We start from the raw sequence: 19516 nt of genomic DNA on the forward strand, positions 1-19516 counted from the left end.
ATATTCGATAGAATGACATTATTACAATGATTCCGGAATCACTACTGATACGTAAATTAAAACTTTTTGATATGGCAGTAAAAATGTAGAAGTAAAAATTAATAAATTATTTTAATAAATTTAATTTTGAATGTAAATAATTTTTTTTCAAATTATGTAAATAAAGAAAGTTAATTTTATTAATTTTAATAAAATATCTATAAATAAAAATATTAAAATTCTTTAATAATAATTTTAAATATATTAAAAAAAAAGACATCTTAATTAATAAGTAAATAATGAAATGACCTTAACCTTGTAAGATATATTTTACAAATTATATTATATAATAAATTGTTTAAAATTATATACAATTCTATTATATTTTAAATTATTTATAAATGAAATATATTTCAATTATTTTATTTATTATTGTTGTATATATAAATGGAGAAAATGAAAAATTAGAATGGACTGAAAAAGATGGTCTTTATATTAAGATTATAAAGTCTATTAAAAAAGAAAGATGTAAAATTGTTTCACAAATTGGTGATATTGTTGAACAATATTACAAATTAAGTGATGAAAAAGGAAACATAATTGGTTCTAATTGGGGTAAAAAACCGTATGTTTTTAAAATAATATTAAATAATAATAAATAGTTATACTTTTAAATTAGGAAATAAAGAAGTTATTGAAGGAATGGAAAGAGCAATGACAGGAATGTGTATAGGAGAAATAAGAAAAGTTGTTATACCAGGATATTTAGGTTTTGGTAATGAGGGTCGTAATGATGATAATATAGAACCAAATCAAACATTATATTATAAAGTTGAACTTGTAAATATTCAAAAAGTTTTATCTGAAGAAGAATGGATTGATGAAGATGGTTTAAAAATTAAAATAACAAATAAAATAGAACTATCAAAATGTAAAAAATCTAGCATTGGAGATAAAATTTACCAACATTATACTTTAAAACTAGAAGATGGAACTTTTATTGAATCTTCTTATACAAATGATAAACCATATGTTTTTATACTAGGTACAAATTCAGTTATTGAAGGAATTGAAAAAGCTATGACAAATATGTGTGAAGGAGAAAAACGTCAAGTAACTATTCCATATAAATTAGGTTATGGAATAGAAGGATCTCCGCCAGATATTCCACCAATGTCAACATTAATTTTTGACATTTATTTATACAAACTTATAAAAAAAGATGAACTTTAATAATATAATTTTAAAATATTTTTACTTTTTTATTACTTGCAGTTAATTTTTTTAAACAAAAAATATGTTTGTAAACTTTGTTCTAAAGTTAATGAAGCTAAAATAAAATTCTGAGTTTCAAACATAAAAAATTTTATCTTTGATTTAATTTTATTATTTTTTATATCAGAAAATGTTTATTTATTAATATTACAAATAAAGAGTGTAAATCTGCTTCAATGAATTATAAAAATAAAATATTTTTTAAAGTTATTCATTAATAATAATATTTATTAATAAAAGTAAAATGTTAATTTTTTTAGTTATTTTCTTATAAGTATTAAGCAAGGAAACTGATGCTAACAATATATTACATTTTATTCTTTTAAAAAACAATTTTCTAACATTATAGCATAACATTTTTTAAATAAATTATTTAATATTTATCAGTAATAAAGTTAATTTTTATAAATTATTTTTTTTTAATATTAATATAATTTAAATTTAGTTAAATGATTAATATCAAAATAAACAGTATGTACATTTTTTTTTCCTATTTTTTTAATTAAATTTTTCTTATAATATATATTTTTTAAAATTATTATATATATGATATATAAATAAAAATTTTAACTAAAAGTTACATGTTTTAGCAATTAAAAATAATACATTAAATAAAATAAAGTAAAATAATAAATAAAAATGTCGTGATTAGGAAATATTTTTTTATATTTTACAATATTAGTCATTTTAAATATTAAAAAAAAATTATATATTTATTTTATAAGAATTGTAAATAATTTTAAAAATTAAAAAGTAGTTATAAAATAATAAATTTTATTTATAAATTATTACTTTAATTAATAATTATTCTTTTGTATTTTAAATAATTTTTACATAGTAATTAAAAAATATTTTTTTAAATTTATAAGATGAAAGGAATTTTAAATATAATAAATTCTAATGAATGCATTTTTATGAATGAAACCACTATTGGTGCACAATCATTTTTTTGGATAATTCATACATTTGCTAATATCGGTAGATCATCAGCTTTATTTCAATTAACAGTTATAATATTTATAAATATTTTTCAAATGTTTTATGTTGGTAAACGTATGAATTTTAGAAGGTGAGTAAAAATATTTTATTTTTATTAAAAAAGTACTTTAGAAATTATCGTTTTGTTATATTTAATACTGTATCAGATGTTATTATGTCTAGTGTTATGATTATTTCATTTTATTTTAAATCATGTATTGTTTTAAACTATAACTGTGAAAAAAAAGAAAAAGTAAATTTATGTGAATTTAAAGATAATTCAAGTAAAAATTTGAATCATACACTTAGTTTTTTATCAAATTCAGCAATCATGAGTAGTACATGGTAAGAAATGTACTATTTTTACCTTGTTAAATATTTTTAGGGCTATTGTAATAATTTCATGTGATCGTCTTCGAGCTATAAAATATCCATTGAAAGGAAAAAGAAATGGTTTATTACGCAATACAAGAATGATAATTGGAATGATTGTATTAGTTATTGTATTAACTAACATTTCAAGATATTGGGAATCAAATATTGTTTTAAAAAATCAAATAAATATTACTTCAAAAAGTAGTGATAATAAATTTATCAAAAATAATGAATATCTTCGAATAACTTTTATGTCAATTAGAATTTTTATTCACATATTACTTCCATCCTTAATTTTAATTGTCACAAATATTATGCTTATTAATAATATAAAATCAAGAAAAATAACATTTGAAAAGGTAAAATGGAATTTAATTAGTAAGTCTTTTGAAGCAGAAACTCAAATAAACCAAAAAAGAAACAAATTTTGGTCGTTATTTTTACCTTGTAAAAATAATTTTAAGGAAAATAGAATAACAACAAATATTATTTTAATGATATCCATTCATATTATATCATTTACACCAACTACTATTTATAATATTTATTTTGAAATAATTATTCCAATATCCAAAATTTATTTCAATACAAATTTACCATATTGGAATGCTACTCTGTTATATGACAATCAATTTGAATTTAAACTTCGAAAAGATTTAGCTTATATTCCAATATTTATATTCTTTATAGGTAAAATGGCTAACGCATTTTTAATGAGTAATTTAACAAATTTTATTTTAAAAAATTATAAAAAAATTTTTTTATGGAAATTGTTATATAAAAGAAAAAATTCAGATATAAATATTGATAAAAAAAATACTTCAGAAATTCAACGTAAGGTAACTAAAGTTTATTACTCAAATGCAAAACAATTTAATGATAATGAAATAGTTAATGTTGAATTGTGTTCCTATAAAACAACCCAATATAAAAAAAATTATAAATTGATTTAAATACTAAAAAAATATTTTAACTTTAATAATTTTATAACAATTGTGAAATTTTATTAGTTTTAATATTTATATAATTATTTAAAATAAAATTTTTTTAATTGTTTATACAAAAAGTTCTAATCATTTTTTTTCTGACTAGATTATATTCATACAAAAATAAATATATTGCTGAATTTTAAATTTCATTTAAAAATGTTTTAATTAAGTTTATATTTAAGAATAATATCTTAATTATTAATAACAGTAATATTTTGAATGTTACATGACAAAAAAATTAAAATTTTACTAAAAAAACTTTTATAGTTAATCATTAAAATATTATTTTATATTTATTTTACACTTTTTATATAATTTATTTTTATATTATATTTATATTTAATCAATAAAATAACTAACTATTATATAGTAACATAAAAATATTTAGCTTAAATAAAAAAAATTATTAAAAGAAAAATATTGAAGTATGCCTGTAAAAGTTGATTTGATAAAAAAATAAAGAAAATTTTACATATAATTTAAATTTAATGAAAGTTATTGTAAAATTTAAGCTTTAACAACATTTTTTTCTTAAAAAAACATTTATTAATATTTTTTTAAATGATGAAAATATGTAAATAAATTTGTATATAATTAAAGAAAACTTATTATAACTTTTATCCGATGTTTTTTTTTAAATATAATTCAAATATAATTTTTCTTTAGTTGTAATAGTGAAGAAAATATCAAACTAGTGGTTTTCAAAAAAATATATGAAGTAGAAATTTATTATTTTAATATTAAAATCAATTAAAAATTAATTTTAAACTTGGTATATTTAGAAATATTTTGTTGGTAAAATAAAAATACAATATTAATTATTTAAACTTTACAAGTTTACATATGTGTTTTTATTTTATCAGCATTTTCATTAAAAATTGCATCAAAGTAATCGTTGTTTATATTTTCATCATCTTTTTCATATTCATCTTTTCTATTTTCTCTATTTATACTATTAATTAAATTATTATTTGTTTTATAATTATTTTCATTGTAAATAAATTTATTTTTTTGATTATTAATTTTACTTATTACCTTTTTTGTTTTTTCATTCAGTTCATTTTTATATTTTTCAACTTCATTTTGTAATAACAAAATATTATTCTAAATATAAAATACATAAATTATTTAAATTAAAATTACCTTTATATCTTCATAATTTGTCAAAAAAATAGCTTCATTTAAATTACTCATAATTTCATTTATATTTTTTTCTTCATTATTAATAGTTTTGTAAATTTCTTTTAATAATATTGAAGGTGTAGGAAGTGTAGTTGTTTTAACTTCATACTTATTTATTTCAAAATTAAATTTTGGACTAACACCATATATTTCATTAGATTCATTGCTATCAATGCTAAAATTACAATTTGAACTAATGATTATAGTATTAATAAAAATTGTAGTAATAAAAAAAACTTTACTAACCATATTTTTAAAAAAATAATTTTTATTGTAATTAAAATTTATTTATATACAAAAATTTTAATACATTTTACGTAAATCTTTTTAAATTCTAATCTAAACCAAGGACATAAAAGTACAATTAAAATACTTTTCCTATAAACCTAATAAATTTAATTTTTTTAAAAATTAAATCTTCAATTAGTAATACTTATCTTTACAATTATCTGTTATAAATATAACAAATATATTTATATAATACTAGTATATTATCATTTATTTATATTTTATATATCTAATATTTTATTTAAAAAAAAAAGTTTAAATATTAACATTTTTTTAAGTTTTTTTATGCATTATTAAAAAATATTATCAATGATCTATATTATTACTGTATACTATTTTTTAATATCTATAGAACCATTTGAAGTAATATTTTTAGAATTTATAATGTTTTTTTAAAAGTTATGCAAAATATTAAAAGTGTTTTTCAAATTTGTTTCTTAAATTTATATTAGAAATTTTTTCTTAAAAACTTTTATTTTCATAGCCAATGGTTTTACAAAAAATTACTTTGTTAAACAACAATTGATAGATTATATTTTCATTTTAAAACTTAAAAAATATGTTTTATTTTTTTGATAATATGAATAATTTTTAATGATAAATCAAATAAAAATGATAATATTTTTTTATAAAAATTATGATTGTAAAAAATATAACTAATAAAGTAAAAAAATGTGCAATTGATTTAAATAATATTACAGTGTTATTTTTCACAAAACTAAGATTGTAACTTAAACTGATAATCACATTATTTGAAAGAAGTTGATTCATTTATTTTTTTGTTAAAATGCTTAAAAAAATGTATTAAAAAAACAGATTACAAACAACTAAGAAGCTAGAAGTAAATAGTAAATAAAAAAATTATCACATTTTTTATTCAAATATTTAATTAGTAATATTTTTAATATATTAGTAAAATTTTAAATTATTGATATTTAATTGACAAATTATTTCATTTTGATTAATTAAAAAATCTCTTTAATTTTTATAAATGTATACAAATAAGTTAATTATAAAATTTAAAAATGTTTAATAAATGATATATGTAAATATTATTATTTAAAAAAGTTTTAGTATATAAAATTAATTATATATATAAAAATATATTTTATTTTTTCAAATTTATTATACTTAAACAAAACGTTTGAATAATGTTTACAAAATTACTTTAAAATGAAAAAAAAAGTATGTTTAATAAAGTTATTAAAAATTAAAGCTTTTGATAAACTTTTCATTTATTTTATTATTATAGCTAAAAAATTTTTAAATTTTACTACAAAGTTTTAATATTAAATGAACAATTTTAAAAAATGTTTATTAAATAATAACTATAGTTTTATTATAAAAATTGAAAAAAAAAAACAAAAATTGGTTTATTTTATTGTATTGAAGTATTATAAATAGTATTATTTTCTACATTTGTTATTTGATGGTGATTATTAGGTGGTGATGTACATATAAAAAATAATATTGTTATTCCAATTATGTACATTAGTGCAATATATATAACAAAAAGTACAAGATATAAATGTGATTTTTCCAATCCTAAATTTGTAATCATTAATGGTTCGAGATTTATTGATAATGCAGGCATTATGTAAATTTACTTGTAAATTATTTTACACAAATGAAACAATGTAATATAACTGCTTTCATATATCAAAAAACATGTAGTTATAATAATTTGTAATATTATAAAGTATTTCTAAAGATTGTTTTTTAGTTAATTATATTTAAATATAAAATATTCTATAATTATCAAAAAAAAATTATATACACAATTTTATATTATAATAATAAAATAATTTAAAATATATTTTACATTAAAATAATATTATTTTATATATAATTATTAATATTAAATATTTGATAGAATTTAAAGAAACAAATAAATGATAACATAAGGTAAATGTAAAATTAAAAAAGAAAATTGTTATGATAAATCAATGCTAAATTAGTTTTCATTTTATTAAAACTATATTAAAATATTTAAAATTAAATACAGATAAATATAGAAAACGTTCACTTCTTAGAAAAAAAATATAATTTAGTTTGTTTTTTTAACATTTAAAAATTTGTTATAAAAATACATTTTTAATACTTAAAAATGTCATGAAAACTTTATTACAAATTTTTTATTTTTACAGATAAAATGTTATTTAAATTATTTCAAATAACTAAAATAATATGAATTTTACAAAACAAAATGTTGTAAGTAAATATAATGAAATCTAATTGAAATAATATAATAGGAAATTTATTATTCTTTATTTTTATAATGATACTGTTTTTGTAGAATTCCATTATTATAAATATTTTATTTTTATAGTAACATCTTGTAATATAAAAATATTTTTTAATAACAATTTATTACACTTTAATATTATTTTTCAAACCAACAAATTAAATGTACTAAATAATTTTTTAAAGTTAATCAAATTTCGTATAAATTATTCAATAATTTTGATACAATATTCTTACAATACAAATTAAATTTTTTTTTCTAACTTTATAAAAAGTTGCCTTTGTAAACCTTTTTTTTTATTTAAATTTTTATTTTTAAATAGTTTTTTTTTTTGATAAATATATTTAATTAAATACCATTGATTTTATAATATTAATATTTGTTGAAAGTATCCTAAAATTTTTAATTTTTTTAATACAAATATTATTTTTTAAATTGTTTAAAAATCTATTAATAAGAAAAATTAAAAGAAAATTTACCTCAATTTTGCTCATTTAACGAATCAATATTATTTTATCAAAACATTATAATGTACAAAAATTTTTATTTATAATATGTAGATACAATAAAACATCAAAATTTGCTCTTATCAAAATAAAATTTTATAATATTTAATGTTTTATTAAAATAAAAAAAACATTATAACATTTATAAACATTTTTAATTAAAAACTTATTTTGTTATTTTAACGATTAAGATGAAACATTTTAAAAAAATATATACTTTTAAATATTCTTTGATTACTGTTAATACTTGTGTATTTTATATTATTTAAGAAAGTTTACATAAGAATAAAATAAAACTTTAAAATCTAAAATGTATATAATAAAAATTTATTCTTAATTTATAAAATTATTTTGTACAATCTGATATTTGTCTTTAAACGAAAAGTTATCACTAAAGTATGTATTACAATTGCTTATAATCATTTTATATCATTAATTTTTTTATAATTATAGTATTTTTATCAATAATATATTATTATGGAGAAAATTATTTCAATTGAAAAAAAATCATTAATTGAATATGCAAAAGATTTTGCATTATTAAATGGATTATCAATGAGAACACGTGAACATCCTGATTCTTCAGATACCATTGAACATGCTCCATTTACCCTTTTTCCAAGTTATTTTGATGAAACATCATTCTATTATGTTAAAAATTTACAAAAACATATACAAATGTTATACTATAAAGTATCACAAGATATACCATTTTTAATTGAGACACATAAAGATATTGTTAATCAAGATAATTTAATAAAAGGACTTTGTAATGTATTAATTAAAAGTTCTATTGATCCTAGTCCCCAACAATTTAATTTAATACTTCAGCGTAGTGATTATATGCCTCATGTCAACAGTAATAATAAAATAGAAATAAAACAAGTTGAGGTTAACAATATTGCTGTAAGTATGGGTGGATTGGGTAATGCTATAGAAAATCTTCATAGAAATATTCTAAACATATTTTTTAAAGATGTTATACTTAATCAAGAAGATATTTATCTTCCTGAAAAAAGTAATCCTGCAAAACTTTGTGCTGAAGGTTTAGTAACAGCATTAAAATATTATCATATAATTGATTATAATGATAATCCAAAGAGAGGAATGTTATTATATGGAAATTCACTACCATTAAACTGTGCTTCTATTTTAACTGTTACAGAAGATGTATCAAGAAATATTTTTGATCAACGTCATATTGAAGCTGAGATACAATATCTAACTAATTATAATGTTAAAAATTTCAGAATACCTTTATCACAATTAAATTCACGTTTAACTCTTGATGAAAATAAAAAATTGTTTCTTGATAAAAAATATGAAATAGGTTTAGTTTATTATAGAACTGGATATTCAATTGATCAATATAATGATGAAACAAATGACTGGGATACAAGACTTTTAATTGAAAAATCAGCAGCAATAAAATGTCCATCTATTGGTCTTCAATTGGCTAATACTAAAAAAATGCAACAAGTTTTGGCAAACAAATGTGTTTTAAAAAAATATGTTTACGATGATGAAGTTGTAGAAAAAATTTTTAAAAGTTTTGCTAAATTATGGCCTTTAGGTGGAGATAGTGATGAAGAAAAATTAGTAATTAAGGATGCAAAAAGCAATCCTGATAAATATGTTTTGAAACCACAAACTGAAGGTGGTGGTGGAAATTTCTTTGGGAAAGATATACCAAATTTACTTAATAGTCTTTCTAAAACTGAATTAAAATGTTATATTTTAATGGAAAAATTGCACCCAACTCCTACTGAAAATTTTCTTATTAGACCAAATCAAAAAGTAGAAAAAAGTCAAGTAGTATCTGAACTTGGAATTTATGGTTGGTTAATTGCAGATAAAAAAAATATTTTTCCTAATAGAAATTCTACTTACTATTCTTATATGATGCGTACCAAAGAATCAACAACAAATGAAGGAGGAATTTGTGTTGGTGCAGCATGCTTGGATTCTATAATTTTTAAAAACTTTGAAAAAGATTTTTATACAAATTTTATTTAAAACAATTATTATTTTCACTTTATTTTAGAGAATATAAAAAAAAATTGAGAATTATCACGATTTATACTGGTAACCTTTTTTTAATTAAAAATATTATTTACTTTAAATTAAAGTACACTAAAAGTACAATAATATGAAAAATAACATTAACATTAAACAAAATGTCAATAAAAAAATAATCTACTAATTTTTATTAAAATTTAAAGAAAAAATTCACATTAATAACTATCTATATTTTTTTAAAATTTTTTTTAAAAATTGTGGTTTATTTTATATTACTTCTAATTTATTAGAAATTTTTTTTAAGAAAACAAAACAAATTATAAAAAGACTTATTTAACTTTTGAAAAATTTAATTTAAAATACAAATAATTTATTATATTTATATAATTAAATTAAAAAAGTATTGTTGATTTAAAAAAAATATTTTAGAAATAATAATTACATAATAACAAGATTAGTTAATTTTTTATAAACTAAAAAAACTTACAATTATATATGTTTAAATTATTGAATACAAAAGTGGATAATTATAGTACTTGACTTTAATGTAAATTTTTTTTCAAAACAAAATTTTTAACCTTTTTTTACAACATTGTATTATTACTTAAATTGAAATAATTTTAAAAATTATAAATATTTATATTTTTTTGGTAAGTTAATTCTGTTTTGTTATATAATATATGTTAATCATATTTTATAAATGTTTTATATATTATTCAATAAATTTTGTTAATAATAACAGTTAAACTATATTATAGATATTATAATAATTTAATTACTAAATAATAACAAGAAAAAATGGCAATCGAAAATGATACTAAAAAAGAAATTTTTTTAACCAGTATACTTAAAAACAAAGAGGTAATTTATAAATTTTTTTTAATAATTATAGTTATAGTTAAATATAATTTTTTGTTTTTTGTTTATAATATTATCAAGTTATATTTATTTGGTATCTATTATGAATAGAAATATTTTAAATCCATATAATATAAATTTTAATATTCAAAAGAATGAATCAAATACTACAGTAAAATTATTAAAAATTGAAGATTTTAAAAATTCAATACTTTCATTATTCTTTTTTTTAATTATTTCATTAATTTTTAAAACAATTGCAATAAAACTTTTCATTCCATCATACATAGGTAATTTTTAATTTATAATATTAAAGTAATTTTTAATTAAATTTTTTTAGGATCATTAATTGCTGGAATAATTCTTCAAAATATAACATATTTAAAAGATATTTTTATCATATTTCCATATTATCTTGAAGTAATACGTTTATCAGCAGTTATATTTGTACTTCTTAGAACATCATTAATTATAAATTATGTGGAATTAAAAAAATACTGGAAAAAAGCTTTTTTTGTTAGTATTCCTCCAACAATATTAGAATGTATTTCAATAATATTATTAACACATTTTTTATTTAATATATCAATTAAAATATCATTAAGTTATGCTTTTGTTATTGGTTCTACTGGACCAGCAGTTCCATTGTTTATGTCAGAATATTTAATAAATAAAAATTTAGGAATAAAAAATGGTATAGGACAAATATGGAAATTAGCAACAAGTATGAATAATATATTATGTATTATATGTCTTAATATTATATTAGAATTTTTATTTAAATTACCTAAATATAATATTTTGAATTGTATCTTTCATATTTTTTTTGGAATTGGAATTGGTTTTATATTAAGTATTATTTATTGGTTTTATCCATTTAATAAATATCTTTCATTATATTTTACATCAAGAATTTTAATGATTCTAACATGTAGTGGAGGAATATTGTTTTACTTCAAGTCAATAGAAAACTATACAACATCTACTTTTGGAATATTAATTTCATCATTTTTTGCAGGAATTAAATATAAAAATGATTCTGTTTCTGGTGTTGTAAGTATTTTATAATTTATTTTTTTTAAATAATTATTATATTCAGAAACCAAAAGAATTAGTTTATATAAATAATCTTTGGAATAACATTTTTGAACCATATCTTTTTATTATCACTGGATATCACTGTAATTTTAGAATTTATAATTGGAATAATTTAATATTTTCTTTATTAATTATTATATTTTCTATTTTTACAAAAATATTATTTAAAATTATAAGTATATGGTCTTTAAAACTAAAAAAAAATGAAAAAATATTTTTATCATTAGGATCAATGCCTAGATCATCCATTCAAGTAAGCTATAATATTATTTAAATAATATATATTTATATTTTTTTTTATGCTGCAAATGCAATAATGATAATGAATCTTACACATGATTCAGATATTTTAAATGAAAGTCAAGTTTTTTTTCTTACAGTTATAATTAGTCTTTTAATTCCAACAATATTTTTACAATGGTTATATTATTATTTAGGATTTAAATTATTGAAACGTTTTACAATAGATGATTTAAATATACAAAATGTTATTGTTTTTGATGATAAAACTTCTATATAATGTTATATATTTAATACTATATAATAAATTTTTAATTTTATAATTAATAAAAAAAAAGAATAAATATTTAATCTTATGATATCAGTTATTTTAATAAAAATAAAACGTATTACTGTTCTATGAAATAATAAACAATTTTTTACTTCCGAAAAAGGACGGCTATTCATAATTATATAATATTGTACAAAAAAAATGAATAAAATTTAATTTATATAATCTTTGTAATACAAATAATATTTAAAGTTAAAGTGTACAAAAAAAAATTTGTAATATTTCGTATATGAATCAGATTTTAGTGTGGTTCTATGATTTTAATGAAGGAAAAAATTTTATAGATGATAATAAAAAATAATATTACCTAAATTCTACCCATAAAAATTTGTCTAATTATAAAATAATAATTTTTTTTATAAAAAATAAATCATGTTGTTTTCTATAAATAACTTTTTAAATGATTACTTAAATATTTTAAATATTCGTATATATTTAGGTAATAAGGTGCATCAAATACAAATGAAAAAATGATTGATAATCTATACTATAATTAACATATAACTAATAAATATGTATATGTTTAAAACTTTAATCTTGTTAATTAAAATATTATATAAACTATAAAAAAAGAATTTTCATACAAAATTTTAGTTAAAATATTTTAATAAAAGAATCATTTTAATCTTATGGAATTATTTTTAAAAGTAGTATTGCTATTAAAAAAATTCAAGCAAATCTTTTTTCAACTTCTCTTTTATCTAAATAACGTTTAACGTTTATTTTTTCTTTCTTTGTTACTATATAATAAAAAAGATATATTATATTTAATACTTGTATTAAATCTACTGTTATTTACATTTTAAACAAGATCAAATATGAAACTTTTTAATATCTTTATTAATTTTGTAAAATCTTTTGAACTTATAGAATTTAGCAATCAAAATAAAAAATATTTTATCGTGTTATAAAAATTTTTTATTTTATTTTTATAATATTTTTAATAATACTATAATCATTATTATTATTATTATTATTATTAAAATGAGAATTAAATTTATTTTTTAATAATTTTATCAAAATTATTGTCATTTTATTTAAAGTTAAATTATATAATAAGACAAATATGTAAAATTTTTTAATTTAGATTTTAATATTTACTTAAAATTTTTAATATGGAAATAAATAAAGAGATACAAGAAAGAAATAAAATATTGTTGTTAATTGAAAAATTTTTTCATAGAGGTGAAGTAAGTATTTTTTTTTTTAAATTAAAAATAATCATCTTTTAGATAAATGTCTTTATATGTTTTTGGTTTATTGTTGCATCAATATACGTATATGTAGTTTCTGTTTTTTATAGAAATGTTGTCAATCCTTATAATTATGATTTTGATAAGATGGCAAATTCTAGTGGTGATTTAGAAAATTTGTCACATTCAGAATATTACAAAAATTCAATTGTTTCACTTTTATGTTTTTTAATTCTTTCATTAATTGCAAGTAGAATAGCTTTAAAATTTTTTGTACCTAATTTTGTCGGTAAATTTAAAAAAATATATTTATAAAAAGAAAAAGTTTTTTTTTTAGGGTCTGTAATAATTGGTATTCTTATACAAAATATAGATTGGTTAAAACATTCATTAATTATTCATCCATATTTTATTGAAGTAATAAGACTTTTAAGTGCTGTACTTATTGTTGGAAGAACATCAGTTAACTTAAATCATAATGAATTAAAAAAATATTGGGAAAAAGCATTAATGTTATCTATACCTCCAACATTATTAAATTGTCTTTGGTTAACAATATTAACAAAATTTGTATTTGGTATTCCATTAGAAATATCATTATGTTATGCTTTTGTGATTGGTGTTACAGCACCACCAGTAACATTTACTATGGCAAATTATTTAATAAGTCAAAAATTAGGAGAAAATAATGGTATTGGAAAAATTTGGCGTGTTGCAACAAGTTTAGATAATATTTTTTGTATTACACTTCTAAATATTGTTATGGATTATTGTTTTGAACCTAATGGTTACAACTTTTTATTAACATTATTACATATATCAGTTGGTATTGTAATTGGAATTATTTTAGGAATTTTTTTTTGGTATTATCCATCAAAAAAATCAATGAGTCTTTTTACAACAACAAGAGTTACTATGTTTTTTACTGTTTATGGAGCAATGTTATTTTATTTTAAAACAATTGGTTGGTATGGAACTGCTGCTTTTGCTATATTAATATCTGCATATATATGTGGTACAAAATATAGAAAAGATGCTCCAACTGGAACGGTAATTTATTCTTTTTTTTTTTTAATTTTTTAAAAATAATTTTTTTTAGAAACCTTTAGAACAAACATATTTAGACAATTTATGGATATTATTTTTTGAACCAATGTTATTTGTATTTATTGGATATAATTTTAATGGAAGAGAATATGATTGGTTACTTGTTGGGCAATGTTTAATAATTATTGCATCAACAGTTGTATTAAAAATAATTTTTGCATTTATTAGTATATGTAAATTGAAACTTAAACTTAAAGAGAAAGTATTTTTATCACTTGGATTTATTCCTAGATCTTCTATTCAAGTAGCTAATAGTCTTATGATAATGAATCTTTCTCAACATCACACAAATTCATTAATACCAATTGAGTCAAAAAAGTTTTATTGCACTATGGTATTAAGTTTATTAATTTGTTCAACATTTTCACATTGGTTTTATCGATATCTTGGAAAAACAGTTTTAAAAAAAATGGAAATTCATATTATTCATATTAAAGAAATTACTATTAGTGATTCAAAAGAAAGATTTTAATTTTTTTTTCAATAGTGAATGATTTATTATTTGTTTTAAAAACAGCTATTTTTAAAAAATATATGTATAATTTGTTCTTTATATACAAAATTAGTTAACAAAAAAAAAATTTACAATTTTTTAGTATTTTAATATCTGTTTTAAAAATTTATGGTATAGTTTCTGTTTGTGTTGAACTATTTTGGCGCTGTTTATTATATGGAATTTCTCTATAAATTTCTTCTTCATATATTATTCCTTTAGTTTGAGAATTTTCACGATTTTTTTGTGAATTATAAATACCTTCATTATTTTCAATTTCATATGGTTGATTATAATATCTTCGATCATCTCTAGAATTTGTATCATCTCCATCCCAATATGCTTTTGTAGAATTTTTAGATCTTACAATTGCTGGTGTAGCACGTTGTATCTCAGAATTATTAGCACTACTTTCTGATGTTCCAACAACAATAATATCAGTATCAACATTAGTACTACTTTCTGTTCCATGATGTAAAATAAAACTTGATTTCATTATAACAATTGCTGAACATAAAATTCCTATAACACATGCTAATGAAGCACCAGCTGCAAGAATTAAACCAACTTCAATAATTGTTTCTGAAATAAAATTATTTTGTAAAATATCTGAAGCATTAATAATTATTTGCAAATAATATGTATTTGTTATAGCCCATGAAATTGTATATGATGCAATTCCTGCAACAATAGTTTGTAAAATAATTGTAGAAATTAAAAACTTTGAATTACAAGCACATACAAATTGTACTATAAATACACCTAATGCTAATGGTCCATTACCCATTCTAAAAAAAGGTGAGTCTAAATATTTTGCATCATATCTCCAATATCCTAATTCAAAAACAACATAACATCCTGTAAGAATAACACCATAAAATAATGTTCCTAATGAAAAAAATATAGATAATCCTTGATTATTTTCACGTACGGGATCTGGTATTGAAACTATTCTTCTTCCATAAAGAATTGAACTTAATAAACTTATTAATGATATAATACCAAGAATAAAAGCTTGAACAGAATATAATACAATTTGTCCTACATAAATATCTTGTTTTCCATTTATAAAAATTTCTCTATCTGCAGATTGATAAATTAAATTAGCAGTAGCACAAGTTTTTTCAACAGCAATACATAATGAACAAACTGACAAGACAAATCGTATAGTGACAAAATTTTTAAAATATTTTGAAAAGAAAATGCCAGTTGCTAAAAATAACATTAATGGACATAATAAATCACCACCTATATATATTCCATTCCATGGTAATTCTACTAATCCAAGAATCATTAATACAATAAGACAACATGATAATATTATATAAATAATTGATAATGAAATTGATTTTATCTTTAATGATCTGCTAATTTTTTTTCTTATATTATATAAATTTAATGGTATCGAAGCACAACTTAAAATTATTGATGAAATACATAATAAAAACATTATTGCAAATACACCCATTAAAACACCATGACATGCAGCAATTATATAATAAGGATTATTTGATGTACTACTAGATGTATTTGGAGATTTTTCATATGTTCTATATGCATTTAAATCATTTTCATAAAATGGATACATTCCCATATCAATAGATTTTAAACACCAAACTGATGCAATAACTGATATACCAATAGCAACTTTAACATTTAACATAAATTGTAATTTACCAAAACATGCAAATAATTCAACTATGGCAGATGCTATTACTAAAATACATGCAATATGATCTAATGCAATATTAATATAATTATTTTTAACACCTAATATTTCTCGTTCATACTCCATAAAAGCACAAAGACCTAAAGCAGGAAGTGCTATACCAAGTTTAATAAATGCAAAAATAATAAGTGCACCTTTACTAGCTTTACGTTCAAATTCTTCATTTTTCTATTAAAAAAAAAATTTTTTTTTTATAATTATTAATAGTATATATTATTACTTACAGTTTGTGGAGGCCATAATGGAGCATCTACAATAACAAGTTTATCTAATAAAATTATAGCAACAAAATTAATTAGACATGTAATAAAAGAAACTCCAATCATAATACTTGAAATTACAATTTTTCCAACATAATTATCTACATCATTAGAATATTCTTGATTAAATCCATTAGTATTTTGAAGTTTCATAATTTGATTATACTCATCTACTATTCTGTATGTTGTAAAACCATAAAAAATACATGTTCCTATACCAAAACATAAACTTAAAATATATAATCCTTTTGAAAGAATACTTCCATGATTTTGTGTTACACAAAATATTCCAACAAGTCCTGATAATATATTTATCCAATTTAAAAGGCGAAGATCTATTTCTTTATAATTATTTAAAAAAACTTTAGAAAATTGTGATCCTGCAAGACCAACTGCTGCTAATCCACAAAAAATTAAAAGTATATTACAAATCTAAAAATTAGAAAAAAAAATATATTTTATTACTTACTTGAATCTGTATTGCATATGCTGATCTTAAGCTCATTTTATGTAAAAAAAAAAACAAGTTATTTATTTCGATATTTTATCAAAATTAATATAATAAAAAATATTTAATATCTATATACTGAAATAAAATTAAATATATAGGAAGTCATGAATATATATATATATTTATATAATATAGTAAAAAGTAATAAGTTTATAATATATTTTCATCTAATTACATAATTTATTTAATTAAGAAGTAGTTAAATAAAATGTGTCAAAACGATTTGATGTGTAAATAAATTTTATTATCATAATTCTTGGTACTTGAAGATTAATTTGTACTATATAAAATATCTTTAATACTATTAAAAATTAAATTCATATGATAAAATTTTCTTTAACTAAAAGAAAAGCTTTATTACTATTAAAATGTCTATAAGACTATTCTTAACTAATAATAAAAAAGAATATATGCTAACAAAGTTATAACTATATTATTTATTATTATTGTATATATATATAATCATTTAAAAGGTAAATATATAATTTTAACTTTATGTATTTCTACTTTTAAAAACAATTCTTTTTACAAAAGTTGATTAGTTTTTAAATACTCATCTATAAATTGATAAAATAACAATGTTAGTATGTTAATTATATTGTAGAAAAAAAAATAACAGTTGAAAAATATTTACTATTGGTAAGAAAAATTTTCTAGTACTCTATCAAGTATAGTATTAGTAAGATATAATTTTATAAATATTATAAAATAAAATAAAGGTAGAACTTGATTAATATATATATACATGATATATTTATATCAATATGTTCTTATAACTTTAATTTTATAGTTAATACTTACAAAGTCACTGAGGTAATTGATCTTAATAAAGTTTTATTTGAGAATATAATAAATAAATAGATAAATATATAACAATTGAGAACATGAAATAATATTTTATAAAAAAAAAAGATAATTTTAAGAATATTTATTTAAAACAAAAATTTAAGAGGAAAGAATTTTTCAATCGAGTTTTTGTAAAGTAAAATTACTTTTTATTACAGCTTTAAATATTAGATATAGAAAAAGAAGATAAAGTAGAATCATAAAACACATGGATATTGGATAGTAACGCGGTATACTTATTTTTAAATATATTTGTTTTATATACAATTGTATTAAATTTCAGTATATATTATTTTACTTATTAGGTAACACCTATTTAATATAATATTATATTATTTTTGTTAACAATACATTACTTTTATATAATTAATAGATTTTTACATATACTCATATATACAATATTAAAGTTATTTTATTTCTATTCAAAGAATAAATAACTTCTTAATTATACATTATGAATAAAAAAATTTTTCATTCTATTCTTTAAAAATAAAAAAGTCAATAAACATCTTAAGAATACATTTAATATTTTAATTAATAAAAAACTACAAATATTATAAAATGTTAATTTCTAATCATACATTATTTTCTTAGCCATACAAAATGCACTCTAACTACAGAACATTTCCTCAAATTGTTATTTATCAATAAACCTGATTTACTAGTGTCAAAAATTTCACATACACAAGAATGAAGATCAAAGTTTTCATTTTTATTTTTTAAAAAAAGTCCAGTTTTTATAATAAATTATAGCTGCCTGTTCCATATAGCAATGTGCGCAACACATTCTTTAAATATATATGTACTAAGAAATTTATATTAAATAAAGTAATAGAGAAAAAAAAAACAATATAATTTTTAAAAATTTTGACAAACGAAGAAATATATTATTTGTCTTTAAATAAATTTATATTGTTTGTTTTTTCTACAGTAAACTTAAACATTATGTAGTTAACGTGTCATTCTCTGTTTTTTAAATATTACATTTTTTTTTAAAGTTAATAAAAAAAATTT

General features: G+C 17.9%; 6 protein-coding genes across 6 annotated transcripts; 4 read left to right on the top strand and 2 right to left on the bottom strand.

Annotated features, from left to right (window-relative positions):
- Positions 1-380: 380 nt before the first annotated feature.
- Positions 381-1212, top strand: SRAE_0000020500 (Peptidyl-prolyl cis-trans isomerase, FKBP-type,domain-containing protein; the record flags this gene model as incomplete). The annotated part of the gene is made up of 2 exons (XM_024646064.1): positions 381-604; positions 642-1212. 2 exons carry the CDS (start codon positions 381-383, stop codon positions 1210-1212), a joined length of 795 nt encoding a protein of 264 aa, XP_024500284.1.
- Positions 1213-2168: 956 nt separating this feature from the next.
- SRAE_0000020600 (G protein-coupled receptor, rhodopsin-like family and GPCR, rhodopsin-like, 7TM domain-containing protein) lies at positions 2169-3560 on the top strand (the record flags this gene model as incomplete). Its single annotated transcript, XM_024646065.1, has 3 exons — positions 2169-2323; positions 2365-2577; positions 2618-3560. The coding sequence occupies 3 exons, from the start codon at positions 2169-2171 to the stop codon at positions 3558-3560; spliced, it is 1311 nt and encodes a 436-aa protein (XP_024500285.1).
- Positions 3561-4539: 979 nt separating this feature from the next.
- SRAE_0000020700 (Hypothetical protein) lies at positions 4540-5027 on the bottom strand (the record flags this gene model as incomplete). Its single annotated transcript, XM_024646066.1, has 3 exons — positions 4540-4548; positions 4632-4700; positions 4740-5027. 3 exons carry the CDS (start codon positions 5025-5027, stop codon positions 4540-4542), a joined length of 366 nt encoding a protein of 121 aa, XP_024500286.1.
- A 3267-nt stretch (positions 5028-8294) lies between these two features.
- SRAE_0000020800 (Glutathione synthetase) lies at positions 8295-9833 on the top strand (the record flags this gene model as incomplete). Its single annotated transcript, XM_024646067.1, has 1 exon — positions 8295-9833. The coding sequence occupies one exon, from the start codon at positions 8295-8297 to the stop codon at positions 9831-9833; it is 1539 nt and encodes a 512-aa protein (XP_024500287.1).
- Positions 9834-10797: 964 nt separating this feature from the next.
- Positions 10798-15135, top strand: SRAE_0000020900 (GH07323p; the record flags this gene model as incomplete). Its single annotated transcript, XM_024646068.1, has 8 exons — positions 10798-10984; positions 11035-11418; positions 11464-11747; positions 11794-11808; positions 13549-13553; positions 13667-13845; positions 13894-14606; positions 14656-15135. 8 exons carry the CDS (start codon positions 10798-10800, stop codon positions 15133-15135), a joined length of 2247 nt encoding a protein of 748 aa, XP_024500288.1.
- A 148-nt stretch (positions 15136-15283) lies between these two features.
- SRAE_0000021000 (Hypothetical protein) lies at positions 15284-17650 on the bottom strand (the record flags this gene model as incomplete). Its single annotated transcript, XM_024646069.1, has 3 exons — positions 15284-17053; positions 17110-17577; positions 17615-17650. 3 exons carry the CDS (start codon positions 17648-17650, stop codon positions 15284-15286), a joined length of 2274 nt encoding a protein of 757 aa, XP_024500289.1.
- Positions 17651-19516: the final 1866 nt, after the last annotated feature.

This window comes from Strongyloides ratti, scaffold srae_scaffold0000001 (assembly GCF_001040885.1).
Source record: "Strongyloides ratti genome assembly S_ratti_ED321, scaffold srae_scaffold0000001".
NCBI classification, from domain to species: domain Eukaryota; kingdom Metazoa; phylum Nematoda; class Chromadorea; order Rhabditida; family Strongyloididae; genus Strongyloides; species Strongyloides ratti.